This window comes from Numenius arquata, chromosome 3, assembly GCF_964106895.1.
Source record: "Numenius arquata chromosome 3, bNumArq3.hap1.1, whole genome shotgun sequence".
In the NCBI taxonomy this organism is placed as follows: Eukaryota; Metazoa; Chordata; class Aves; order Charadriiformes; family Scolopacidae; genus Numenius; species Numenius arquata.
The window spans coordinates 1795543-1823513 of record NC_133578.1 but is presented as its reverse complement, the minus strand read 5'-3'; the positions used below and the strand labels follow the sequence as shown (position 1 = coordinate 1823513).

The window sequence follows — 27971 nt, the reverse complement described above, 5'->3', positions numbered from 1 at the left end:
GGATTGGAACGAGCCGGTGACAAAGGGGACAGTGAACTGTGCAAAACTGAGCAAATGGAACAGAAGCCAATGTCCCCACCGCGCTGCCAGCCACCGGTAACGCTGACAGTTGCCCCACCGTGTTAAATCCCTTCCCGTTTCCAGGCAGGAACGCGGCGGTTGAGCTCGGAGCCCCATTGTGCCGGGCAGGCGGGAGGGACGGCGTCACCGTGCGAGGGCACGGCTGGGTGACACGGGCACCGGCAGGAGACGAGGCTGAAAACTGGGAAAGAAAAGAGGGAAAAAAGCAAACAAACAAAGAAAAACCTGCAAAAAAAGCCTGACCTCATTTCCCTTAACAACTGCATTCGGCCTCGCCAGGATTGGCTTGAAAGGAAGGTCCTTTTATGATGCATTTCTCTTGGAAGAGCTCATTAAGAGATACAAAAAAAAACAACCCTCAGTATTATAATTTACAGGTTTTTATTTTTAGTGGAAAAATAAAGGCAAACCTTTTAAAAGTAATATTTACTTAGAAACATTTTTTTTTTTTCCCCCCCTTATATTACGCAAATGCAACAGCAGAAGATTGTACAGAAATTCCTACGTGTTTGCGAACCATCGCGACCCGTCAGATGCCGACTCTGCCCAGCACCTTCCAGACCCACGTAAAACCCACCTGGAACACCGTTAATAATTAACAGCGCCTCCTCCAAACCATTCCTTGGGGTTTTTTTTCCTACCTGCTACACGAGCTGCTCACTTCCATTTTAAAATCTGTAAGTGCAGAAAAGTGAATTGCCAAGGTCAGTAAAAGACGCGTTTGGAGTCCGGGCTGAGCAGATGCAGCTCCGGGAGCCCCAGCTCCTGCCGAGCCCCAGGGGAGCCACGTCCTACGGGGGGAACCTGGAAGAAAGCCCCCATTTTTGACATTAAACACACCACTGGATACAAAAAAAAAAATTACCTTTTTGACCAAACTCAGGGTTTTTTTTTTTCCCCCCAAAGTGACAGGCGATGAGCAGCGACCAGGCGCTGCTGGAACGCAGCGGGAGCATCCCCCACGTCCCACCCCAGCTCCACGGACCATCCCGCTGGGTCCAGCCAACAGCTGCCACCAGCAGTTTGCATTTTAAGTGATTTAATTCCAATCTTACACAGTATTCTTAATTAGCCCGAATCCCGTCTCCGCCCTAGCAAGAAAAAATGCTGTACGAACTGGAGCTTTCGGGAATGTATTCACTATTCACAGCCGCCATCTATCAGGAAGAGACGCACCGAGAAGGAAGCTGAACTCAAAATAAATCTTTCCAATGTTTTTTGTGAGCGCAGACGGTGCCGAAATCCAGCCCAGAGAAGCCGGACATCAGTTACCAGAGCTGTACAGAGCATTTAAAAACCAGAAATAAATACTAGTACACACTAGAAGACAAGGTTTAATAATTGATAGAAATGTACAAAAATATTCCCCCGGGCCAGGTCTGCGCACAGGGACCGCAGCGGCCGCTGCCGCTCCTCAGCTGGGCTGGGAAAGCCCTCCCCAGGCAGCCCCAGGCAACCAAAAAGGGGAGCTGGGCCACCAAGCTTCTTCCTTCTCCCGCAGTGAGGGGTCAGTGAACACCCCCGGTACATTCTTCAGCAGGTTCTTAAGGCAATAACATTGAAATGCATTTACAACTGAAGTTTTATTTATAAATTTTCTTACTGTGAAGACAAGCGCTGAGATTCCCCCCCCCCCAGGGAGGTTTCGGGGGGGTGGGGACACGCAGCCCCTCTCTGCTGGCACCGCAACGAGGGGCCGGGCCCATTCTCAGCAACTGCAGTTCCAGGGCTTTGAACATTTACCGCAGTAATTCCCTCCAAGATGGTCCTTGGACCCACATCTCAGCCAGGAAATCCAAGCTCCCGTTCCGTACAAAAGCTCAGCGCTGCTTGACACAAATATTTGACATTTTTTTGCGGTACAGATCAAGGAATGGATTCATTACTCCCCTTCCCTTGCCTCCCCCTTTCCAAAATAAAAATAGATCCATAAGACAAATTAAACCACAAGGAACTATATTAAGAATCTCTCTAAAAATGGAATTTTACCTGCCTACGCTGGCCAGGAAAAGCCCGCGTTAACGCCTTTCTAGGAAGAACCGTCCTTAGGGGATGCTTTGCTAGAAAGGTGCCAACGCTCCCCGGGGCCGGCAGAGAAATCCAGGGGTCACGGAGTTCTCCTGGGGGGGTCCAGGACAGACACCTTCGCCCTCAGAATTTCATTCTCTTCTCTAGATTTGATGCCGGGCCCGTAATAATCTATTTATCTGGTAAAATTAAACCCCACTGTCTTTTCAGCAATGGAACTCAGGATATCGGAACCCACGTCCTGAATTAGACATTGGTTTCTTTTATTATGCCACAATGTAAACATATTTGGTATAAATAACGGTTCTCATTGATCTTCATCCAGTTGTTCCAAAAGAGTCCTCCTCTGTTTTTCCAGCTCCCCTTCGCTCAGCTCGCTGCCCGACGTGTCCCAGTTCCCCTGCGGAGAGAAGCCAGGTTAGGGGTAAGCACCAGGTATTTTTGACGCTGTGCCCCATTGTCACCTCAGCAGGAGGAGTGGGGGGCACAGGAAGGTCCCCAGAACCCCCCGAGCGGCAGCAGGAACCGGGGAGGGTGAGGAGGTCAGGGCAGCCTGAGCTGACGTCCTGCCTCTGCTTCATCACCCCCAAGCCCATGCTCTCATCAGAAGATGCCCTCGTTAGGCCACACAGTTGTTTTTATCAAAAGCACCTGGAGGGCAAAGCAGCTTTTATATGTGAAGAAAAGGCTTTTCTATTTTAAGGAGATAATATAAGAAGCAGACACCTGCCCTCCCATCCCCTCCGGGAAGGTGGAAGGTAATGGGGTGTCATCCAGGAGGACACCGCCCCCAACTCAACCTGAATAACCTGAGCGAGGCAAATAATCCCCCCCGAGGAGACCCCAAAGATGCTGAACTGAAAGAAATTTATGCTTTTCATTCCAACGCTTTGATGTGTCTTTGAAAATACTCTTCTAAGCCCCTCCCAAAGCAAGATACACGTGGAAGCATCACAGCCAGGAGCAGGACGGCAGCCACAAGCCCAGGAAGTGCAAGAATTGGGGAACTTTGTTCCACTAAAGTTTTCTCCCTATCAGCCCAGCACCAGCCCAGCACCAAAAGCACTACAGTTCTGGCTGCTCATCTCTTTTGGGATCAATCCAGCCAATCGGATGGAAAAAAGATGGGCAGTTTAGTCATACTCGCTACGTTGTCAGAGCACGGACCAGGCTTCAGTATTGTCTATAAAATAACGTGCCTCCTTCATACTTAACATCAACCAGCAACAATAAATAGCATTTAATCATAGAATTGTCCAGGTTGGAAGGGACCTTTCAGATCATCGAGTCCAACCATCAACCCAGCGCTGACAAAGCCACCACTGACCCACGTCCCTCAGTACCACGTCTGCCCGTAAAGTCAAACAGCAATTTCACACATCAGTAACGAAGCACTAAACGAGGGCAGAGGATGGCTATCATTAAGCTCCGCTTGAACATTTGGTCCTTTTTATCTATAAACGGAACATAAATAAAGCTTTAGCACCTTACTTAGAGCAAACCTATAAAGCTCGCGTACTACCCTACAGCACCCCGCTGACACCTAAGCCCAAAGCATCGGGTAAGAAGGGAATGGAGCTTACAGAATCCTTTCCAGGCCGTTTTTTAGTAGGAGATTTATGTTTTGATTCCGATCTTTGTCTGGCTCTATCCTTTTCGCTCTCTCGCTCTCTCTCTTTTTTGTCTTTTTCTCGTTCAATATCAGATTCTGGCGAGTCCTGTGTGAATAAAGGGGAAAATATTAATTAATATGGAATATATTAGATATTATTGCTAGAATAACCACACCTCAGAAAAGTCTGCCTTCATTTCAATATAGACCATATTAGAAAAACGGCTTCAAGTGGTTACTAATTAAGCACATCTCATTAACCACTGCAGAAGAGAGTAATGCAAAAACATCACTGAAGTGATTTGAAAAGAAAAGGGGAGAGGTTTGTTCAGTGCAGAAGAACTTTCACCATTCCCAGTGCACGCAGAGACGGGACACATTGGGTGCCATACGATAAATCTCTGCACAAATCCATTCATTCATTAAGATCCCCAGCAAGGGTGAAATCTGTTCCACGGCAGCTTGGCCATACTGGAATGCTTTAAAGCTGCTGGGTTTTTACTGGATATTACCCACACTGTGAGGGATTAGGGGGCAGGACTGTGATTTTATCCCAGTTTCATCCCAGAGTTGCTAAGCTTGTGTGACCCTGTGGCCTGCATCCCTTTAGCACTAATATCTTACTCAACAGCTAACAATTAATATCCCCCTCCTTGTGAACACTGCCCAGCGAAGGGCACAGCTAACTGCTCGGAAATTACAGAAACAGGAGAATAAATCAGTTGTGAAGAGTTTTGCAGCCAAGACGATTTCAGAGACTCAATATTCTTTCTTTACCCAGGAAAAAATAATTCTTCTTTAGCCTCAATCGATAAACAGAGGGAAAGCTCTTCCTGCCCTTTCTGTCCTTTTGATGCTCCAGTGGATTCAATATCAGAGCTTCTAACCCAACCCCGAGGCTCAACAGACAAAAGGAACGATGCTCAGCATGAGGCAAAAAGAGAAGACGGCTGGGCTTGTTCCCACCTCTCCACAGTAACAGCGAACACCAAGATTTGCCACCATGAACAGCAAATACCGGGCTACTACGACAGTCCTCAACGTCTGCTCGAATGGTTGCAGTTAAACCCCCCAAATTCAGCAGTCTTAAATGGCTTAATATTAAAGTATATGTAACAGAGTTAACATATTACCAATATCCACCCTCCAGTCTGATCTCACACGGTCCCTACTCCAAAGACAGCTGGATGATTAGGGACCTAAAAAGGGTTACTGAGACCACGAGGTGCCAAATTGTTCATTAGTCAACTAAAAAAAAATTAACCGCACTTACAGACTTGTGTCTTCTCTTCTTGCTCTTTTTCTTGTGTTTTTTTGACTTTTTGTAACTCCTCTCTGCAGAGGCAGGGAGAAAGAAAAACATCAATAAAATGGTAAAGATCCAGCAACAAAACAGTGATGCTAATTTAAAAACAAACAAAAAGAAATAATCTCATACCGGATTCTGCGCTGGAAGAACGCTCAGAAACTGATCTCGACTCTGAACGCTGCCTTTTCTTCTTTGAATGGCTGTCGTCATCCTCAGACTCTGAGCCCTGGAGGTACAAACCCAACGTTAGCGGGACCACAGCATCAGGAATAGCAACAGAAGGAGATTTTAAGACACCAGGAAAGACCTTACCGAGCGAGACCGCGATCGCTTCCTGTGGTGTTTTTTAGATTTTTTAGAATGTTTCTTGTTCTTCGAATGATGATGCTGACACTCGTGCTGAAGGACAAGAGAAGGCACAGCATTATAATCGGTCTGCAGGACACAGCAAGAAGCTGTAATGATGTTTCTCATCATCCACAGAGGCATTTACAGCCAGCAGTGGTTAAAAAAAAATAATAAATCAAGCATTTATTGTGTCGAAACCCATGAAGAGCTACTGGTATTGCCATGTTGAAATTGTAATAACAAGCATCTAGGAGCAAGGATGCACAGAGCTTGTCACCCGCATCCCTGTTTCAATGCTCCCAATTAAACCCCCTGCTCAAGAAAACCTAGAACACACCATGCACCTCGCTCTGCCGAATTTGAAATTCTGAAATTAAGCCATTTTAAGAACTCTTACAAACTCCAGAAAATCAAACAAGAAAACCCCCAAAGAGCACACGCTGCAAAATGAAATCTCACGTTTTCTAGGAAAAAGCAGCACCGTATTCAACAAGGACAACTCGTCAGAACTTCTGCACCTTAACTTCCTGCAGCCCAGCTAAAAGCTAAGAATGACACTGAACTACATCATCCCGTTTGCATATCAGCAAAAAACTGGCTGCAGTAAAAAAAAAAAAAAAATGTGTATTTGCAGAGCTTAGTATGTCCTTGAAGTTCCAGATTTGTAGTGAATAAAATACTGCAGAAGTTCTATTTCCAGTTTCACCATGTTTTGTACAAAAATCACAGCAATAAACAATTTTTCTAAAACAAAACAGGAAATTCTGATGTTAACTCCTGAAAATTCTTGTAGGGAAGGAGATTAAAAGAAGAATTATATATTAAATAAAATCTAATAACTGTAACTCGTTTCTTCAGTTCCTTACTTTCAAGATGAAGTTTTAATATCCATTACTTTTAGGTAACACACAGTGTCCACTGTAACAGAGTTCTACTGATTTCTGTTAAATCCCTCTCTCTTCCCACACGATTTAAGAGCCAATCAATTAAGACATCCTTTTATATTCTCTGATCAGGAAAAATTAAGTAATAATTACCTCTAGTACATGCATGAAATCTTTAAATATTCTTTTTCTTTCAGACTCCAGAGTGATGTCTTCAAATGCTGGTTCCTTCACAAACCTATCTCTGATCTGTAAGGAAAATAGCAATGAAATACTGCCATTCAGAAATAAAAATAATTATAATAATAATAATAAAAAAAGAATTTCAGCAGTTGAAAAAGCCATTGTACTATCCTAAGGCTGAACTTTGTTTTTGTGCCAGGTTCACAACCGGAACAGTCTGCACTAAAACTGTGACAGCTGGAGACCTGCAGAATCAGGCTGTTTTTTCCTGCATGTCCCATTTAAGCCACACAGCTTGTTAAAACACGCATTTTTATACAAAGCACTCTTCAACACAAAAGGTTTAGAGTTGGTTTTTTTTTTTAAAAAGAACTAAGTTAATAGAGTTTTGACTAAGCAGAGTGCTTTATCTCCATTTAAATCAAGGTTGGGGGCGCTGTGTGATTAGTTTTTTGGGGATGGTGGTGGGTTTTTGTGTTCTTTTTAGGTTGGTTGGTTTGGTTTAGGGTTTTCTCATTTTAGTTTTAAATTGCATTGAAATTAAAGTATCAATGGAATGAAGTTACTCGCATCAAATGTTAAACTTTACTGAACCACAGGACAATTTCTATGGGTCTGAGTTCTATAAACAGCACCACTAATGCTTAGAGAATCTAGGTTTACGCGCAGCAGCTGTTAAATCTATTTGGAAAGATTTTCTTAATTAAGTGGTGACACGTACGTCCTCCCAGACAGCATCCAGTTCAATCGGAGGGGTAGCCTGCTTCAACATACTCTTGAAGGCAGACTCTTTCCGCTTCATTTTGCGAGCCTCTTCTTTCTCCCTCTCTCTTTCACGGGCTTCTGCCTTTTCTAGCAGCTACAGCAAACAAAAGTCGCAAGATCATTTCAAGGGCATCAAAGTGGAAGACTAATAATTTGGTTTAATGCAAGTTTTTGGAAAGCCCAATGACAGTTCACGTTTGGAGCTTTCTATTAGTCAGTTGGGCATACAGAAAATTAACCAATTACTTAAAGCTTTAGATTCTCAAACAGAATCTAAAATAGAGTCAATACATCACACAGGCCACAACTACAGAAACACACACACAGAAAAAAATCCCTCATGTGAGAAGTATAAATGAGAGAACGTTACTTCATTCCTACCACAGAATTTCTCAAATCGAAATGTTTTGCATAAAGATATACCTCTACAACGTTTATTTCGGGAACTGATACCAGGATAAGCAAATCTAAATCACAGCATCTCTCTCAAGTATTATGAAAGTAGCCATAGCACTGCAGTGAAAGTAAGGGCCAATTCTTGTTTTTACTAAAGATTTCACATTGCAAGGTTTTGAACATTCCTATATACTAATACTTACACTGTTGAAAGCCAGCTTGATATTTCCTGCATCTAGAGTAGTAGCTCTTTTAGTTGAGCTGATGACCGTAACGAAATCTTCAAAAGAAGTATTCACTTCAACCACAAATCCTTTATCCTGTAAGAAAATTGCTCCTTTGGCATCAGGTAGATCAGGAACTCTCCCTTCAGCGCTAACGCCCATGACATTAATGCCATGTGAAAACCCATCTCCCAGCAGCAAAGAGGTCACTTCAATGATATATTTGGCATTAAAAGAAGAAACCACATAATGAAGCTTTCTGCCCAGGCCTCTCACCTTTAGGATATCTTTTATGATCTTCTTTTCATCGTGGTAACGTGCTTTCAAGTCTTCAACATAGAACTTGAAAAGATCAAGTGCTGTTGATCCTGATGAAAAAACTAGATAAGTCAAAAGCTAGCTCTAATAAAAGAGCTGCATTTTTTTAAACAGTTAGAAAATATACAAATAACCCTGCTCTATTCTGCCCCAAATCCAAGATTTCTACCTTACTTTCCACAGAGCTGGAAGAGGCAGCATTCTTACCAGGCTGACCCAGCATATTTGTGAATCTGATGTCAGAGCTGATGGTTGGGTACAGCTCCATCCAGGATGACATGGAATGCAACTGTCCGTGCTCGTGCAGTTCATCTAAAAAGAGCTGCAAAATACAAGTGAAAGGGAAATATGTAGCCATTCATCATACTTCTACTTGCCTAACAGCTGGAATGGACACTTTTGATAACTGGAATTCCATTTTTGTTAAGATGTGATTGAATAATCACTTTTTACATCATCCTTTCTTCCTGCCTTCATCCAGCAATGTTCCAATTGCATTTCCTTTCCACCCAATTCTGTTTCCTCTTACTTCCCCCTACTCTTGCAGCTTTCTGGCAAACGGATGTATTATACGGCAGGCAAAATGCTACAACGCTGGTAACTGGTGCATTCATTATGCACACCTGTGAGCCTGCCCTAAGAAACAAAAAAACCCACAGGGTATCTAATCACGACCCATCTAGGACAGAATAAGAACATCCACCAACCTGAAAAGATTCTCTATTTTTACGCTGCCGCCTTCTTTCTCTAAGCAAACTTTTCTGTTTTTCTTCTTCCTCCTCTTTTTCCAGTGCCCTGATGTGTTCCTCAAAACAGATCAGTGCATCCTCCTTATCCATGTCTAGTGACAGACAACAACAGAATGCTAGGAGTAAAAATTAGGTATTTCTTCCCACTACCTGCAGAAAGTTTCTTACTACGAGATAATGGTTGCCAGTTGTTAGTGTGAGTGGAAATTTCATCAAGCGCTGAAATATATCAAGATCTGAGCAGCAGCAAAAGCCAGTCTCCCCCAACCTGGATAAATTATCGCTGCAAATAAGAGAGTATGGGGGCCTTTATGAGAAAAAAAGCGTTGTGGATGAGCACTTGTGCATCTTCCCCACCCCACCACAGGTATCTTGAAAACACAGGACAAAGGTAAAACCACAGAGCATCTTTGTCAAATGCTTTATAAGCTGTGTAAAAGCATATGCTGCTCTTAAAATACAGAAGAAAAAAATATGCTCATAATGGAGAAAACTGCCTTATTACTCTAGAAGAGTAAAAAGAATTACTTTTCTAGAAAAACAAACACAGCAGGACCTCAGTCTAGGAAAAGGTAGTGCAAGTATTTGCGACACAGATTACATTATCAAATAATTATTCAGATTTCAAAGGCTAATAACTACTACGGCAATTCAAGCCCCATGAAAAAGGTATCCTTTATTACCAGGGTTAATCAGAAATGATTTTTGAAGCTGATGTGTTTCCTAGGAACCAAATAAGACAGGTTCCTTCACACAGGCTGCTCAGAAGCTGTCGTAGAAACACGGAATAGTCTGGGTTGGAAGGGACCTTAAAGACCATCCAGTGCCACCCCTTGTCCTGGACAGGGACACCTCCCACCAGACCAGGTTGCTCCAAGCCCCGTCCAACCCGGCCTTGAACCCCTCCAGGGAAGTCACAGCAGCTCTGGCCTGTGCAGGAGCAAGCCATACCCAGCCAGGAGTCCTCGCTGCTAAAGACAAATCCATTCCCCTCTTCCAACAAGAAACCCGCAGACTTTTTACGTACTCTGAAGTTCCTCGTCTTCTGCAAATGTAGGGTTGTCCATCAGATACTGCTGAGCCTCTGACCACGTGGTACAGTAAGTGACATTGGCCATGTTATCTAGTATGTTCTTCAAAGCTTCCCAGTTCCTCTTTCGTAACTGTTTGGCTTGTTCCTGAGGAGAAAATGCAATATTTTTTTGTTATTGTTGTTAAATTTGAGGTTGTACAGACAAAAATACATGATCCCTGAAGTTTGTTCTCCAAGAAAACACAAAATTAACCTTTTGTTTGCGCGCAAAGCTACTTAATACAATTTTGACCTACATATAATTTCTACATACTATTATTGCTCGCATCCACGGACAAACCATTTCAGTACTATTATCTCTTGACTGTTCCCCACAGATGGGAAAAGCTCACAAAACGGTGCTCATCTTTTAGAGATACTGCTACAGGTATAAACTAATTTACAGATACCAAGGGAAAAGAGAAGTTTGAAAGAACGTCACCTTCTCTTTCTTAGACAGAAAAAACAAGACGTCTTCATAAATTTCGAGTCGGTCACGCTCAGATATCGCATTCCAGACTTCCATCTCCCCAAACATTTGTTCAGCTTTTCTGGACAAAAAGAAAAAACATACAATTATTTATCGGTAAATGCCGATTTAAATTGTCCCATTGGGTTACAACGGACATCACTAATGTTGTAAGTAATACCGGAAATAGTACTGCTTTTGTATGGCATCTCCCTCATTTTCTGTCTTGGGAAACTTTTTCTGTAACACCCTCCTATCTCTTATAAACAAAGGAAACAGTTAAAAATTAAAGCTGATGTCACCAAACACTCTGGTCCCTAAAAGTGCAATTTCACCTGCAGTGCATTACATCAGTATTGTTATCTGAGGGCTGGCACATGTTCAGGTCACTGTTTTAGTAAACATTATATAAAATCAGATCTATGAAAATTTCAACAAGCTTATTGGATGTACCTCCCTTTGGGCATGAACTTCCATGAACAAGCTATCAGAACTACTTAGATGTAATATAAAACTCCTCCCAGTGCTATCTTTTGTTTCTACTTATTAGAAGCTCAACCCATTGTCATCAGCACTTCACTCCTTTGAGTTGGTTTTTTTTTTTTTTTACCTGGGTCTTAAACACGTTCTATGAAAATGAGACTATTTATGTTCCTATAAAAATTTCAGTTATAGGCTTTTCCAGGCTGAGCACATTACAAAGGTTGGCATTCATCAAGAGCAAACCAGCAAGATTTGATTATTAACCTGGCAAACTAGTAAAGGCTGGTAAAAATTAAAAAAAAGTAAAGTAAAAAAGAACATAAACTTCATATATATATATAGATCTTACTTGTATCTTGTTGTGGATGTCATCTTTTCATGGTTCTCAAGAAAACGCTGGAATGATTCTTTAGCCTCTTTGTATTTTGATCTCGCTTCTTCTTTCTCTTCTTTTTCTGTTTGAACTTTGTAAGCATTAAAAGCTTGCTTTTTTTCACTTAATTTCGCCAAAGCACTTCATATCAAAGAAAAAGGAAACAACAGTGTCAATTATACAAAAGGGAGTTAAAATTAGAAAAACAAAACCAAAGAATCAAAAGATAACAGATTTGAATAATCCAGATTTTTGAAACAAAATTAAATATAATCTAAATGGCCAGTCATCACCCTGCCTCTCCCTCGGGATTAATGGAAAGTCATTTAAAAAAAGCAATAAAATCAAGCACTTACTAATAAAAGCAGTTAATACTAAAACACAAGCTACTATCATGCTTTCAGGTTGCATTTCCACATTTTACATTATAATACTATTTTTATCATAGATATCAACCACAAATAATATAAATAGCATGAAATACAACCAACAACTGCCACATTTTTCCCCCAATGAAAAAGTAAGCCTAAGACCTGAATTTCTTTACACAGGAAATTAATAAAAGTTTTCTGACAATGGTACATGTTCACAAACGCACAAATACCTATTAAAAAAAATCAAAAGTTATGTCAGTAAAGTCAGATTACCTAAAATAGCATTTGTGTAGAAATTTAAGGAAGAAAGAATCGAGCAGTACCTGTATCTAGGATCATTAATGATCATTTTCATAGCTTGTTCCCAAGAAGCATTGGACGGTACTCGCTGTAAAGACATGAAATCATTAACTAATTAGATTTAGAACCAACATCCAACAACAACAAATTCCTCAAAAAATAGCCCTTAGAAAAAAAAAAAAAAAAAAAAAAGGACTACACTTTCGAGGTTAAGACAACATTCTTTGCCACAAGTTTTATTTATAGTTTATTAACAGTCAACATGGAAAATGAAACAAGGTACTTTTTGGGTTATTGCCATTTCTACAATAAATTCTTCTGGAAGTTTGTGTACTATACAACCATGTTGACTCACTAGCCAAAACACACACAGACCTCATACACTCTGAGGGAAAAACAAAGCTAATCAGAAAAAAAAAGAGTCCAGCAATTTCTGGCAAATGCAGTTTTTGTGGTTCAAGAAAGCATTAAGAATAGTCGACCAAAATACCTTTTCTTTTAACAGCTCTTTAAATGCTTGCTTTGCTTCTTCCTTTGTATTCCACGTATAGGTTTTTTTAACTGGTTGGGCATCGTCGTCCTCTTTCTTCGAAGCACCACTATATAAAAAAAACAGTAATTTTATTATTTACCCATTTTTTTACCTAAGAGCCAACATAATCAGATAGAATGAATTTTTTAAATAGCAACTCAAAGAAAAATAATAAAGCTACACAATTCTATGATATACACAATTTGTACCAAACTTTTCCTTACAAGCACCATACGCAACTGATCAAAAAAAAGCAAACTATTTCAGTATTATCACTTATGCAATTGGCTACCTGCTCAAGTTATCTAGAAATGATTCATAAAAATATAACGCTGAAATTTAGCAGGAATACTTACACATATATAATCTATAAAAATATAAAGGGGAGTGCCTAAAACACGCTTTTTGCCCTTAATTATCTCCTGCTGGCTCTTAACCCCCACAGCATGGATTTTTTTTGTTTGTTTGAATGATAAAAAGCATAAGCTATAATTCTCCACCTAATCAAGTCTCCATTATTAAAAAACAAAGGATCTCACTTCTGGTGGAACAGATAAAGGTCTACTTAGTATTGTATTTTCTTCTAACGATAGCCAATTGCACAGATCTGTGTGTCGAGGTTTAGGCTGAGCTGGCCACTAAACAAGTGACAAAATGGGAAGGGAGAGAAACTTACGAGTTGAAAAAAAACCTAAACCAGCTTTAACAAAATATTACACAATAAAAAGAAGACAGTAACAATAATAAGAAAATAATGAAATATACACAAATATACATAAAACCAATCTCAAGCTCCCAGGATGAGGATCACATCACCGGCCAGCACTGGGACTGGACTCGGTGATAGATGGGAACTGGGTTGGGATCAAAGGCAGTAGAAGAGAGTCCTCCCTAGGCACTGGCCATTGAAGGAAGAGCCTGACCCCTTTGATCCCTCAGCCTTTATCATCAGCATGATGCCGACAGAATGGAATACACCACTGGCCAGTTTTGGGTCACCTGCCCTGTCCACTCCTCCCTGCAGGTGCCACCCCCTTACGCTCTTCCACTTCCAACCCTCCAACGGGGCACATAAAAGTTAGTTGACCTTAGGTGTTACATCAGTAAGTATAAGCAAGAGCCTCTCTGCATCCCATTCCTTGGTATTCACTATAAACATCAGGCTTTATCACTGCTAGAAGCAGACACTGTCTGAAAAACATACCATTAATTTCAGAGGGTGCAGCTGGTTAGAAGAGACTTAACTGAAAAGTAAAATTACTGAAAAGTGGTTTTGTTCTATCTCAAACCAGGACACTTTGGAAGCGGAAGCACATAACGTCACTCTGGGAAACTCTTACAGCTACCAAAAGTTTACGAAGTGTTTGAGGCACGAGTGCTCTCCGTGGGGTGTTAAGAGTTTTGGGGGAGGACTGGCAAGGGGAGGATACTAACTTTTCTAAAAGTACATTTAACACTCTCTCTCTTACTCATTCTCCTCTGCTGTCATTGATTCATGTTCACGTTTCACTGAAGAAACAACTAACCGTCAAATAAACCTGGCCTCCTACAACTGATTATAAACCAGATCCCAGAAGAAATAAAAAACTGCAGCGAAACTGCAGCAAAACCACGCGCTTGGTCATTGCGCTTACTCTGCCGAGGCCTCCTGCTTGGAAGAGTCGTCTGCTGCGTTGGCCGCAGTTTCTCCACTCTGCTCCTGCGTGGCAGAGGCAGAAGTCGCTTGTCCCTGCTCCTCGGCTGTGGCCGTGCCAGCGCTCTCGCTTTCCCCAGCAGAACCTGCCGCAGATTCTGCTTCGGGGGCTGCTGTGGCCGCAGAGGCTGCCGTGGTGGTAGTGGCAGCGCCGGCGGTTTCCGCAGCAGTCGTGGCCGCCGTGGCTGCATTTGCTGCTTCTGCCGCAGCCGGAGCAGATGCCGTCGGAGTCGAGTCTTCGGGCTTTGTGCTGGAGGCATCAGAAAACAGGAACCGTCACACACAAGAATAGGACAACTTAATGGTTTAGGGAAACGCTGAGTTTAGATAAGTGAATAAAGTGCAAAATGAGAGGTTTAAGTCTAGTTACAAAGATTTCTCAGAAGAATAGAAACCAATCTTAGCTCAGAGAAAGGAAAGGCTTTACTGAAACTGGGTATCCACGTACATCAAGCATTTCAGTTAAAAAGAAACCCACAGTATATTGAGTTTTTAGATATTAAGCCACGATTTGGAATGAAAAGCTGAGAGAAGAATGTTTAAAGCTTGAAGGACTAGATCCCATTTTTACAAAATAGGTAGCTTAACATAAAAACATTAGCACACCATTAAAAACATACCTGTTTTCTTCAGCTTTAATCATTGCTAGAGGACAAAGGGGAAAAAACAATCAAAATATAGCTTAAAAATAAGTTTATATACGCACAGTAAAAAGTTACTTTTAATATTATTTAATAAAAGCATAGCTTTAAATATTTTTGTTACTAGCAATAATTTTAATATTTATGCACTTTGAAGACTGAAATCAATTCAGACTAAAACAAAATTTAGAAATCCCATTAAAGAAAGAAAAGGGCACATAAAGAACGACTTCTTCGTTTAAAATAATTATTTTAGCTTTAAAAGACTATCTTAAAGAACAGATAAAGTCAGGTTTACTAAACAGATCTTTCCTCCTTTTTTATTCTAAGTCACTGATGCTTAGTCTTTGTAGTTTAAAATACTCATTTCTTACCCCACCTGGTTTTGTAGATTTTTCACCAAGATCTTATTTCCCTTACAACACCAAACAAAACCACGCTAAAAGTGAAAAACGGGGGCACAGCATCATATGACATTTGTACAAAAGGGGACACGACCTTTCTAATGATAAGGGCAATAAAACATTAGTAATTACTAACATCATAGTTTCTCAAAGTAATTTTTTTTTTGGTCAAAAATTAAAAGCAAACTGATACCAGCCTTGAATTAGCCACAGCATAATTCAGTTCCCCTTTAGGGACACGAGGGGGAGCTGATGCTGCTGCCACATAAATAGGGAAGAACTACAGGTATAATGGAAAAAGGGATGGTGGTGAGAACACAGGAGACAAAACTGCTCCACAGAAACTCTACTACATAAGGAATTAAATCTACTGAAATAAGCTTTAACACAAGTTTGAGTGTTATGCTGTGATGCCAAATTTCTGCCTGAGGTCAGGCATACGCACAGCTTGCAATCACTGCCACCCTCCCTACTCGTTTTCCTTAACGTTACCTTCGAGATCCTCGAGCTCTTTGGGTTTTGCCCAGCGCGATTCCTTTGTTTGGGAATTGTAATAGTAGGGCTTGCCAGAATCAGATTTATACTCTTTCCAGGGGCACTTAGACAACAATTGCTAACGGACAGAAAACAAAAACATAAAATTAAAATTACAACAGTGTTTTAAAATTAAAAAGGTAGCTAGAAGCGAGCCACAAACGCTATGCCAAGAAATAATTTAAGGATCAATGAATGTAGGCATATACTTTCCACAGAAAATCCTCCTTAGCATTAAACAAGCACATTACTTATCTAAATATTAAAGAATGCCATTTTTTTAATGTGGAAAATTTACCTAAAAACTCAGGAAAACTGTTGAGAGTTTCGTCCATTTTGCAGCCTCAAGTTCTACCAACATAAGGAGTGTGATATAAACATTTTTGCAACATTCTTATTTTAAGAGTTTGCTCCCATTGGAAAAAAAATAATCTATTGGCAGAGCTACCCTCCTGCACAACAGTTCTGATAGTAAATGCTTGTGTTCACACAAATTCTCACAGTACAATAATCTTCGTTTGAATTCAGTTTACCTCAGCAGGTGTTTTGAGATCGTCTGGCTTCTCCCACGTAGACTGCTTTGTTTCAGTATTATAGTAATATGTTCTCCCATCGGGTGATTTGTGTTCTGTCCACGTAGATTTCTAGGAAAAAGAAAAGATATCATTAATGATGAGCAATAATTGCTGACCGAGATGTTATCAAAAGGCACTGAAAAGTTAAATACAAGTGGAAAAACCTGTTTGGAGTGCTCGTCGCTAACAGAACTGTTGGTTGTGGCGGTTTGCTGGGCTGCACAAACCACAGGATGCGTTGTCTGAGGGCGAAACAAAACAGAGCTCTGAAAAGACATTCTGGTTAATATTTGTTTTTCATTTGAGTGTGTATATCAAATATACCAAATAATTTAGCAGCACAGGAAAGACAGCAAGCCAAAATCTAAACACATTTAAGTCAGTGTTTTCAAGAAACTACTTCTTTGTGAGAAGAACTATTAAGAGTCTCTCAAACCCCGCTCCCATTCAGCAACCCAAGGCAGCAATTACCATCAGAAAAGAAAGCAAAAGTGAGTGTGACAGGACCCTAAATACTCCAAGTGAAAGTCCCAGAAGCACACCATGTTTTCAAAACTAAGAAAAATTTGCTTCAAGAAGCAACATCCCCAAATTTGGAACCAGAAAACTTACAATGGGGTATCTTTGAGGCCACATAACTATCTTTACAGATTCTGCCTCTTCATTATCTAGCCAAACTATTTTCTTTATCATCTTAAAAACTAAAGGTAAATGTCTGTGATAGCCTCTAGAGAAGTAATTTAGTATTTACAAAATTTTAAATAGAACTCTGATAGCAACTGGAAGTTATTTATCATCATCCAAGGTGCCATCAAAGGCAAAATTTGGGATTAGTTTTAGATGACCTGCCTACCTCAGTTCAAAGTTACATTAATCCATGAATCAAAAGTTTCAATACTGAGATATACAGCACCGGTTCTGTTCCATCAGCAGTTTCCCATCTGATGGAAAGGTGGAAGACTACTGAAAAGCACCTAAGGAAGTCAGTTTGGCCTCCATGCCACCTTCCTGTTTACAAGTTCAGCCTACGTTAAATCATCTTCCGTGCAACCTACCCAATATTTATTGCTCCTTAAGCTACTGAATTACACTGTTCCCACAAACACAGGAGACACTAACAAAAGAAAATTTCAAGTAATGTCAAGACTTTGGTGGGGGGAGAAGTTAAGCTAAATTATCAACGAGCAGCGAACTGATGAAGTGGTGATGACCCTTCTTTTGATGTTAGTCCTTTATATCCTTCAAAAAAACACAGAGATTTTTTCAAAATTATTCTGGGTAACTTTATAGGCTATTCTCTTTTTATTGTTGAAGTGTTTGGTAACAAAACCCTCAGTAAGCCAGCAATGCTAATAAAGGTTCCACTAAATCACACAGGACTGAACAATACCAGAACCTTGACCTGTTTTTTCCTGCTAAGTGCAGGTGTGTTAAGGAACAGCAAGAAGACTTAATCCTTTGTCCTGGTTTGCCTGACAAATTTTGCTATCCACATTAGAACTGCTAAAGCAAAATATTCATTAATATGTAGCAGGCAAGAAGTTACCCCAATGTAGGTAAAACAAAAAACTGCTTATAGGGTCTTCCTGGTTTTAACCTAAAAGTGTTTATAAACTGGTCACTAATATGGAAGGAAAAAAGAAAAAACAGGAACAAGACAGAAAGAGGAACAACCTTCAGTCTTCTTCAGAGCAAATAACTCCCATCTCTACCCTGAGCATCCATCTAGCCCAACGCTTGCCAAGATTTGAATCTGAAAACAGCCAGTTTTAAACACACAGGTATCTAATCTAGGCTACAGTTCCCTTTCTGCGCAGATACGGCAAAAAGACTTACAAACGTCACAAGAAACATCTCCTATTGCTGTCCTGCACACTAGAAGAACAACAGACAGACAGACTTCAGTGCTCAGAAATAAGAGGAAACATAACAGAAAACACGCCTACTTTAACTGTTAACATTAATTACAGACTGACAGTCAAATAAGCAAAGCAGCACCACATGAGCAGAAAAATAAGATACCAGGTTTTCTTTTAAACCTGTAAAGCCACATATGCACAACACCACACTGCTATTACAATCTTCTACAATTCTGGTTTTCACATACCTGAGTTCCAGGAGGCGTTACACCTGGGGAAAAAAAAATAATTAAAAAATGTTTGGTTGATATGCTTTTCTATATAAAGACTAATTAATGTTTGAAAGAAAAATTTTCTGGGAATCAATGAAGACATCGGTTACTGAAGTGCTAAATCATGTTTTACAGAGAAGTATATTTATTTTTTTTAAATACTTCACTTAATTTTGGTGAACTATTTTGAAATAATAACAAATTGTTTATACTCACCTACTTGCGCATCCATACTGTTCACCCCTGGCTGTAGAAACAATCAACAGATATTTAAGTACTGAGTGCAACTGTAATTAAATCATCAATAAATACAGTACATACCCAAACAAGTGCTTTCAGCAACACAATTCTCTGCTGCCTTGACTATGCATTCCCAGCTTCCCACCACCCACTGAATTATTACTGCTCCTTAAAGAAGCGATTAGGAACATCATGCTACTTTTCAGAAAGGCAATATATACAATAAACTACACCAGGCGTTCCCTTGCCATCGCTCCAATACCCATCTTTCTCTCCCAAATGAGTAGGTTGGGAGCAAAAAAAGATATTAAAAAAAATATCTGAATTTCTGCTGGAGTAGCTTAGTAGGCTTCTGTTGTAATTATGTACCGTAAGCCTTTGAATGTATTAGTGTTGAATTTGTTGCACTCATAAAACTGCTTCCAAATAACCAAAGCTCCTACAGATACCCTTTTTGAAATTCTTTCAAGCTGAGGGAAAAGATTAATGGGATTCAAATAGAGTTTTCCCAATTTCTTTCTTTTTCTCTAGGCAAAAATATAGCTTGCGGGTTTATCTTTTGCTAAGGTTTACCTTTCAGCTTTCTTCTACACACTTGATTAACAAAAAACTCCTCTAAGCAAAAAAGTAAAAATTACTAAAAAGAGAGAAGAAATCACATTGGATCAATTATGTTTGCTATTTGCAATAGGGTGAAACCAGGTCAATCATCAACAAACCTTAATTTCAATCAAAATTTATTCCTAATCCCATATAAAAATTGCTTTTATTTTTTTTATAAGAATGCTTTTATTTTTTTCTTGAATTTAGCCTTTTCCACTTCAGAGAGAGGCTTAATTTATAATATCCATTAACTCTTCCCACTCCATTTCCACCCAAATAATTTCTTCATACCTTTGTAGATGTCAGCAAACTTTACTCAAGATCTCAAACATGCTGAATTTCAGAAACTTTCACAGAAAATCAGATATATAGCAGTCAGACAATTAGTCCTCCCTCCCAACAGCCAGAGTTCACACTGGTTCCTGCCAAGCTCAAAGCAGGTGAGGGTCAAGGGAGGAGGCCAGGGGTGCAGGAACCGTTATGGGAAGCAGAATCCAGACAGAAAAAAATAAGGAAAAAGCAGAGCAGAGTTTAAAGTGATGAAAATCCACTGGACACCAAGTATCACTAGCTCTACCTCTCGCAGAAGTCTCACTTTTTACAATAATTCAAGAGCTAGATGAAACTTAATAGCAACCAGCAATACCTTTTTCTCAATCCAAGAAAAAAATAAAAGCATAACCAGACTGAAGTAACAACAACTGACATGGAGACCTTTTTAAAAAGCAGTTAATTAGACTCACCGGGACTGTAGGCTGCATAGCAGCTTGAGACATGTGAGACATCATCATTCCAGGCATTACTGACTGCATCATTCCAGGCATCTATAATTAAAAAGTATTTCAGATATATTTTATGATATTTTAAACATGAGGATTCTTTCATTTTTATATAAAAGCAATTACCTGCTACTAGTTTTTATTAAAAAACCCTTTAAATCACTTGGCAACAAAAAGAACAGTAGGTCTGTAGAATGCTGATTCCCTTCATTACATTTCCACAAAATAGACATTAGGAATAACATGTCTAAGGTTTTCCAAAGTCTGATACGAAATATTAATAATAAGACCACCATTTAAACTACAAAAGAACAACAGCAAATGGTAAGATCTGTGATCTGTTAATAAGGTATTACTGAAATCCCAAGTTAGAGCAGGCAAAGTAAAAGGTTGGGAAAGACTTTGCAAAATTCCAAGGCCGCACGGAACAAACTAAACAAAGGAAAGGTAAACTGCGAGTCTGAGGTTAGTTCTGCTCATGTTTTTTGACAACTTTCAGTCTGTCTCCCTTCCCTCTTACCTCACAAATAGGAAGAAACGCTTTACAGGGATGCTAGAATAAGGAATTTCTGCAACCGACTTCAAGAGGGAGAGCGCTATTAAATTTAAACATCAATGATCTAAAACAATTCCGAACTCTTTTTTTTAAAGGTCTGGGGAAAAAAACCTTAATATAGACATACAATATTAAACCATGTAACAGTGTGAACTTGGTCATGGGGACCTACCACACTACAGAAATGAAAAGTTTGAGTCTAGACTTGTATCTGAGTTTGTCGGGTGGTCCAACGAGGCCAAAAAACCCACAGAGCTGCTACTCAGATAATCTAGCTTTTGCTCAAATATTTATGCTCGTAGTCTCAAAGGGATAGTTACGCAGAAGTTATAACTCACTGAAGTGATGCACTGAAAGGATGTCAAAAACGCTACTGAAAAAGTGTTTAATACCTTGCATGTTTCCTTATTTTTGCTGGCTTTTAAGAACTAAGAAGCCATAAAGAAGTGGCAAAGCGAACAAAACATAAATTAGGTCATTACGAACATGAACTTTTGGCCACTCATCCCAAACAGGTCTTGAAGTCAACCCCCTTCAACCTTTCCGTTATGCCCCTTTACCTTTATTGTCCTTGGCAGGCTGGCCAAGTGACCCCATCCCCCTGTATCTTCAGGGAGCCTCTGGTTACCACTCTCCTCATCTTGCATCTCGTGCGGAGAGAGGGCTATGTGGCAGGGCTACTGCTCCACCCTCAAATCCACAAGGTTTTCTTGGGAGGGTGAGGGAGGAAGGAAAGACTGGAAGGCGGCCCCTCCTATTCCTCGCCATCCTGTAGAAGCAGGAGAAGAAAGCACTCTTGCCCCATCGCTACTTGCAACTAAGGGGGCTTTGAGCGTGCGGAACTTCTTAAAAGCCCTAGCTCGGGTCCTGAAAAAACCCTGCGCACTGCTCGGTTTCTGCATAACACTAACCCAAATTCAGCAAACCAAAAAGAAATAATTGGGAAGGAGAGTGAATTCTTTTCCAAAAGACCCTCCTCTGAATGGAGGCTGTTGCTGTTATCTATGCAAAGTATCTGCCCTACAGGGGTTCCCCTCAGAAAGGGGAAAAAAGCTACAGAACATCCCATCCTGCAAAGCCTCACAAAGAAACCTCTGATATCTGCTGGAAGAAAAGAGCTTATCGTTCAAGGAAACAACCCAACATGAGCTGTTACTTCCAGCACATTAGTTCAGGCATGAGAATATCACTGTCCTGTTCCGTCCTTAGGGCTGCAGGGTCACTGAGCCTCTAATCTCTCTGCCGCATCACTTTTACTGAGCTTTTTACCCTGCATCTACCTGAGTTCTCAGGTCTCTGGAGTTCTGGAGTCTGGAGTTCTCTACATTACTCACTAAAATATTAAAGACTGAAATATTCAATACATGACTGAGAACAGTGGAACAGAAGCTACAAAGCTATTAAGTAGAGGAATAAAAAAGAATTGTTATTTAAGTTTCTAATGAACACACACAAAAGCTCCTGCTACTAGCTATCTTGCTAACGGTGAAATCCTCTTCATCTTTTAAAATTGCATTACTTTTACATCAGCTCTACTAGGCTGCAAAACCATGCTGAAGATTCCTTACCAAGCCTTTATACGCCAGTTAAAAAAAAATAAAAAATGAAGAAACAAAACCACGCTCTATCCAAGGCACTGCAAAGGAAGACACTGAGTTTCCAGCGTGACCTTGTGGGCTCTTCTCAAAGGGTTATTCTTTCTTGCCATCCTCTGTCTGGTCTACTCTATCCCCCTAGTCTAGTTGACGACACTCAGTTTCTATTTACACAAACCATTATCACAAGTAGTATCTATCTAGAACATCTATTATACCCAGACTGAGAATTGCTTCTTTTAGAAGTTCAGAATTTAATCAGAAACTACACAGGAAAGGATCTTCGATTACTGAAAATAAAAGCTTTAAATTTGCAACAAGCACACATAGGATTCCAGCTACTCTACCTGTCAACCCAGGTTGACAACTGTCAATCTGAACGGCCAAGTTTATTTTTCAATCACATTTAAACGCCTTAATAAAAAACAAACCATGGATTCGTACCTACTGCTATTTACGATCAAAGTTCCACAGGAGGCGTGTCAATTAGCTGTTACAAATGAGAAGAGTTTCTGCATGGATAGGAACTGTGGCATAAAATATCCTGAATTATTAGCCTTACCGTGTGCAAACTACTCAGTAAGACTTACCTACCTCAGGGATTACTTGACATCATTACGGTAAGGAAGAAAGAAAAAAAAAAAACAACCTTGTAAAAGTGCCTTACCTGCCCCATTGGCGGTCCTCCCATGGGGGGCATCATCTGAGGCATCATACCGTGAGGAACTGGCGGCATATTTGGTGGTCTCTGACCCATAGGGTGCATTCCCATGGGAGGATAATGTGGCATGCCTGGGTGTCCCATCTGAAAGGCAGCAACAAACGAGGAAAATCAGGATGAAGCCAACGACCCCAAGTCCCACCAAAGCATTAATAACAAAGAGACACTCGACACTGAACTGAAAACGATCTGGGCGATTTTAGATTGATACTGCAAAACAGCAAGCAAGATCATTGACTCTTCTAGGTCATTAGAGCCTGAGTTAATCATAATCCATTTAAAATTTCAAAACCAACATACAAATAAAAAAACCCATGGTCCATACTCTTTCATCTTATGCTTTGTCACAGAAAAACATAATGAATTTAGGAATGTAACTCTTTCTGCATGCTTTTCGGACAACTACGATTAATGCAAGTAACCCTGTAGTTACTTGCACAGAAGTCAATTGAGATAAACAAAATATCTTCTACTCCTGACGTCCAAGTCTGAAACAGCTTTATACTGACTACCACCTCCGTACTTTCTTAAAGTCCTGAGTCCTGCTGCTGTTCCAGTACTTGGTATAGTCACACTGCTAGTACAAAAATAGATATAGACAATTTTTCCTATTTTTTTTTAATTACAAAAACATAGTAAGAGCATTCTATTCTAGTAAGAAGCAACAGCTCTAAGAGTACCTTGGAAAAACCTTGGAAAGCATCTCACTTTGAAGAATCACAGAGTTAAAGAAAGGTTTAGGCTGGAAAGGACTTTCAAGACCATCTCGTTCTACTCCCCGCCCTGGGCAGGGACACCTCCCACCAGACCAGGTTGCTCCAAGCCCCCTCCAACCTGGCCTTGAACCCCTCCAGGGATGGGGCAGCCACAGCTTCTCGGGGCAACCTGGGCCAGGCTCTCACCACCCTCACAGCAAAGAACTTCTTCCCCACATCTCAGCTCAATCTCCCCTCTTTCAGGGTCAAACCCTTCCCCCTCCTCCTATGGCTCCCCTCCCTCGTCAAGAGTCCCTCCCCAGCTTTCCTGGAGCCCCTTGAGGGACTGGAAGGGGCTCCAAGGTCTCCCCGGAGCCTTCAAACATTGTAACATAAACACACACATAGAACATATAACTTGAAATACATAAAACAAGTGTGCTAGCTTATTAATAAGAAAACTACTGTTGAGCAAAATATCATTTTAGAAAGGTCCTTAACAGAAAAAAAAAACAACAAACAAGTAAGGTTTCTTTTTGATGTGCTTAAAAACAAATTTTCCATGATGTTTTGTAGCAGAAGACCCTCTGAAGCTGGGAGTGGGTGGTTCACACACAGAAATCACAAGCAACTAGAAAGGTATAAAACTTCTGAATGTAACAGTCGACACCCCGCCACATCCTCCACTCTCCCAGGACAGGCGGTGACAGCTCGCCTGTTCCCTGAGCCCCAGAGCAGTCCAAGCAACTCAAGGTACAACACCGTTTCCTCAAACCCTCCTCAGACCCTCCTCTGGGTGGGACTGCGTTTTCTTTTACTCTCAGAGGGCCCTGCCGACCCGGAGGGGGCTGGCACGGCGGGACCGGCAGTGGCCAAGCCCCGACTCCCCTCAGCCACACGCACACCCACCCGCGGGGCTCCACAGCGCCGCGCCGCCCCTCCGGAGGCGGAAGCCCGCCCAGGGCCCGGCCCCCTTCACCGCTCTCCCCGGTTCTCCCAACAGACGGGCCGCGTCCCCCTTCCCGGCCGCCCCCACTCACCATGAGGGAGCCGCGGTCGACGCCGCCGGGCCGCATCGAGGGGCTCAGGAGGCTGCCCCCGCTGCACCTGCCAAGAAGCCGCCCTCTGAGTGGCTGCCGCGACGAGGGGCCAAAGGGCATGAGCGGCTCGGGCTCCGCGCGGGGCGGGAGCAGCGGGGCCAGCAGGCTGACTGGCTTCCCGGCCGGCCAATCCGGGCGGCCCGCCAGCCGGGTGCTCTTCGGCGATTGGTCGGCGGCGGAGGCGACTGGGCGGACGGCGTCCCCCGGCGTCAGCTGCATGAGGGGAGGGGGCTTCGGCAAGGAGAACGGGAGCGGCTGCGGGGAGGCGGTCGCCGCCGCCGCCGCCGAGTCCCCACCTGACATCCTGGCCGCCGGGAGCTCTTCTCCGCCTCCCTTAGCCTCGGCGCCCGGCGAGGACCAGGCGGATGGCGGGAGGCCCCCGCGGAAAAAAGGCGGCTCGCCGAGCCGGGCTGGGCTGGGCTGGGCCGGGCTGAGCCGGGGGTCACGGCGAGCTGAGGCGCCTCCCGGCGAGAGCGGGCCGCTGCCGGCGGGGAACGGGACGCGGGCCCAACGGGCCGCGGAGCTGGCGCGGGGGGAAGCGGCTGCGGCGGGGGCCGAGCGCAGGGCACGCTGGGAAAGGGCTCACGTGGGCCGGAGGCGGGGCGCTGGGAGCCGGGCGGCACCAAGGACGTCTGAAGGAGCGGGGGGGAGGCGCCCGGCGCCTTCTTGGCAGCCCGTTCAAGGAAACAGGGAGGTGGCGGCTGCCTTCCCCTCCGCCCTGCGGCAGGTGGCACGCGCCGGCACGGAGGGTCGGCCTCATCGTCGGTCCCTCCCCGCCGTGACGGGTTGGTATGGGCTGAGCGGGGCTGCTGGAGGCGCGCGCGGCAGCCTGTCCTCCGCCCCTCGGGCGCGCGGTGGTAGGCGCCGCCTGAGGAGGGAGCGGCCGCCATGGCGGGAGGAGGCTCCTCAGCGCAGCCGGAGGCCCCTCAGGGCGGCCCAGAGCCTCTCCCCGCTGCTGAACCGTGGCTAAGAGCCGGCAGCCTGAGGCTGCTCGGCTGAGGTAGGCCCGTGGCCCCGCCACTCCGGGCCCCAGGCCCGCTGGGCCAGCTGTGGGCCCGTAGAGGAGCAGGCTGGAGGGACAGGTAGCACTGCCCTAAGGGTGGTTGGCTACGGCCCTGGGGTTTGAGGCCTGCACGGTGTGTGTTTGGGGAGGGGGGGTTTGCCTCCCTACAAAACCCCTGTCTTGGCAGCTCCGGAACTCTTCCTCCAGTTCCGGGAGGAGAACTGTCCTGCTTTAAATCGTTAGATGCTTTAGGGCAAGTCGAGGTACTGATGTTGAGGTAGACAGCCATTAAAAATCTAGTCGAAGGCAGTTTAAGTAGATTTTTTTCAAGCTCTGAAGCCTTTCACCTCTTCCAGGGAGATGTGGAGAAATCTGAGAGATTTTCTCCTTTTTTGGAATCCTGTTCTACCACCTCAAATGAGAATTGGGTTGGAGAGGCTCAGGTGGGCAAGGTGTGACATTCCAAACGTGGATGCTTTCATGGGTTCTGTGGGGCATTTTTATTAAATCCATGTTTTATGAATAAGAACTTTTTGATAAGCTTTGATAGTTAATATGGTGGACATGAATAGGGATTCAAAGTAATCTCAATTTAAAAAACCTGCTTGCTTTTTATTTAGATAACATTAACTGCGTTTGATAGAGCTTGGCTTCAACCAACAGACTGTCTTAAACATCAGTTTTGCACTATTTCCTTGTTCCTTCTCCCTAATTCAGATCAGAACCTGCTTTACTACTTCAGTCCTGGTCCCTCTGCCCTTTCATAATTTGTGGTCACGTTTAGTGCTGGAAGTGGGGGGAGGGGGGAAAGCCAGAAAAAGAGAGCTGAGAATTGACTTAATATTAAAACTCACTGTAACTTCAATTGAAATTAAGTGTAACTTCTATGTAACTCTTCGTTTTCAATAAAATGGTAAAAACTGTGTCAAACTGGGTTGGTTTTTTTTTAATAGGCTTTGTAGCTACCTTTTTATAAGAATGTATACACCTACTGAAAAGTTTTTGGTGTGGAGGAAGGAGTTAACTTATTATACAAAGGTAAAAATTGTACGAAGATTGTCTTTATTTTATATATGTGTAGTGTCAACTCAATTTTTTATGGCTTGGTATCTGTAACTTGTGAGCACAATGTACATATTTTTGTAGGTTTTTAAAATCTTGTGCATCTGGACTTTCAAGTGTAATAGCGTGTGAGGTTGTTTTGGTTTGGGTGGGGTTTTTTTTATGATCATCCTACTGTAGTGATATTCTTGTGGAACTTGGAATTTGTTGATAGAGTTTCTAGTTCTGCCGCTGTTTTTTCTCCTTTATGCGGAACATTTGTCAAGTCAATTCCTTATCCCTTAATAAGGAGCAACAATTGTATATATTGAAGCTTAATTTGTTTTGTGTGAAAGGCACAGATTATTTTAAAACTCTGTAAATACAAAATACTATATCCAGGCTGAAGGAATACAGGTCTAACGTCACTGGTCTTGGGTCAGAGTCTCTAATTAAGAGTTCTTATGTGAATAAGGTATTAAATTCCCAACTGGTTGTCCACTAGGAGCTGAAGAGAGCAGAGTAGTGTGTGCAGCTCTGTCAAATTACTGTAGATAAGCATTATCTTGATGCTTTCCTCTGGCTTTTATGGGTGTGTTATATAAAAGTTAATCCTATTAAGCAAATTTTCAGATTGATGTTATTAAGGAGCCAAAAGCATTGACACTTCTACCACATACCTTGCTTCTAACTTCTGGCATCTCTTTGCTTGAGTTGTCCTTTTATGAAGAAACACGCTGAATTTGCTCAGGTTGATGTTAACTTTTGCCAGGACCAAAAGCGGAAATTAAAAAGCAGGAATAATAACGCGGAAAGACTGAGTCGTTGATTTGTAACAGTGTTCTTGCTTTAATGTGTGTTGTTACCATGTTGAAGTTTTGTGCAGGTATCACCACGTGATAAAAGAGGGCAGTTTGTGGGTGGGGTATTATAACTTGATTTCTGTCATACTAAAAATTGGTTTATTTTCATCAGTTCATCGACGTCCTTTCCGAACAGCTTGGCATGTCCTGCTGCAGGATGTAAGACTTGATTCCTAGCCTTTAATATGTTAATCATGCAAAATTACATATTTCAATCACTGCCACTTCAGCACACTTAATGGTAAATTTGAAGTGATTATTTTGGAAACTGCTTGGATTTTGCAAACTGACCAACGT

General features: G+C 42.2%; 1 protein-coding gene across 2 annotated transcripts; it reads right to left on the bottom strand.

Moving 5' to 3' along the window:
- Positions 1-1397: 1397 nt before the first annotated feature.
- PRPF40A (pre-mRNA processing factor 40 homolog A) lies at positions 1398-25094 on the bottom strand. Of its 2 annotated transcripts, none has more exons than XM_074144925.1 (26): positions 24708-25094; positions 22919-23056; positions 20065-20145; positions 18695-18725; positions 18455-18477; positions 16512-16589; positions 16306-16416; positions 15731-15851; positions 14814-14838; positions 14135-14443; positions 12459-12567; positions 11992-12056; positions 11271-11435; positions 10412-10520; positions 9925-10075; positions 8856-8989; positions 8356-8470; positions 8107-8198; positions 7810-7926; positions 7167-7304; positions 6416-6511; positions 5343-5429; positions 5160-5256; positions 4995-5056; positions 3693-3827; positions 1398-2509 (listed from the first exon to the last, which is right to left on the bottom strand). In XM_074144925.1, exons 1-26 carry the CDS (start codon positions 25068-25070, stop codon positions 2417-2419), a joined length of 3045 nt encoding a protein of 1014 aa, XP_074001026.1. In that variant the 5' UTR covers positions 25071-25094; the 3' UTR covers positions 1398-2416. The 2 variants fall into 2 exon arrangements, with proteins under 2 accessions (XP_074001026.1, XP_074001025.1); XM_074144924.1 differs by having other exon boundaries at positions 8107-8210; positions 16512-16613; positions 24708-25070.
- Between the last annotated feature and the right edge of the window lie 2877 nt (positions 25095-27971).

Excerpts from the sequence above, each read along its gene's own strand:
- PRPF40A (XM_074144924.1), bottom strand. The coding sequence starts at position 25,070 with ATGTCAGGTGGGGACTCGGCGGCGGCGGCGGCGACCGCCTCCCCGCAG. Across the intron at positions 23,057-24,707 it reads TCGACCGCGGCTCCCTCATG|ATGGGACACCCAGGCATGCC; the intron begins GTGAGTGGGGGC and ends GCTGCCTTTCAG. Across the intron at positions 7,927-8,106 it reads TCATAAAAGATATCCTAAAG|GATAAAGGATTTGTGGTTGA; the intron begins GTGAGAGGCCTG and ends ATTTTCTTACAG.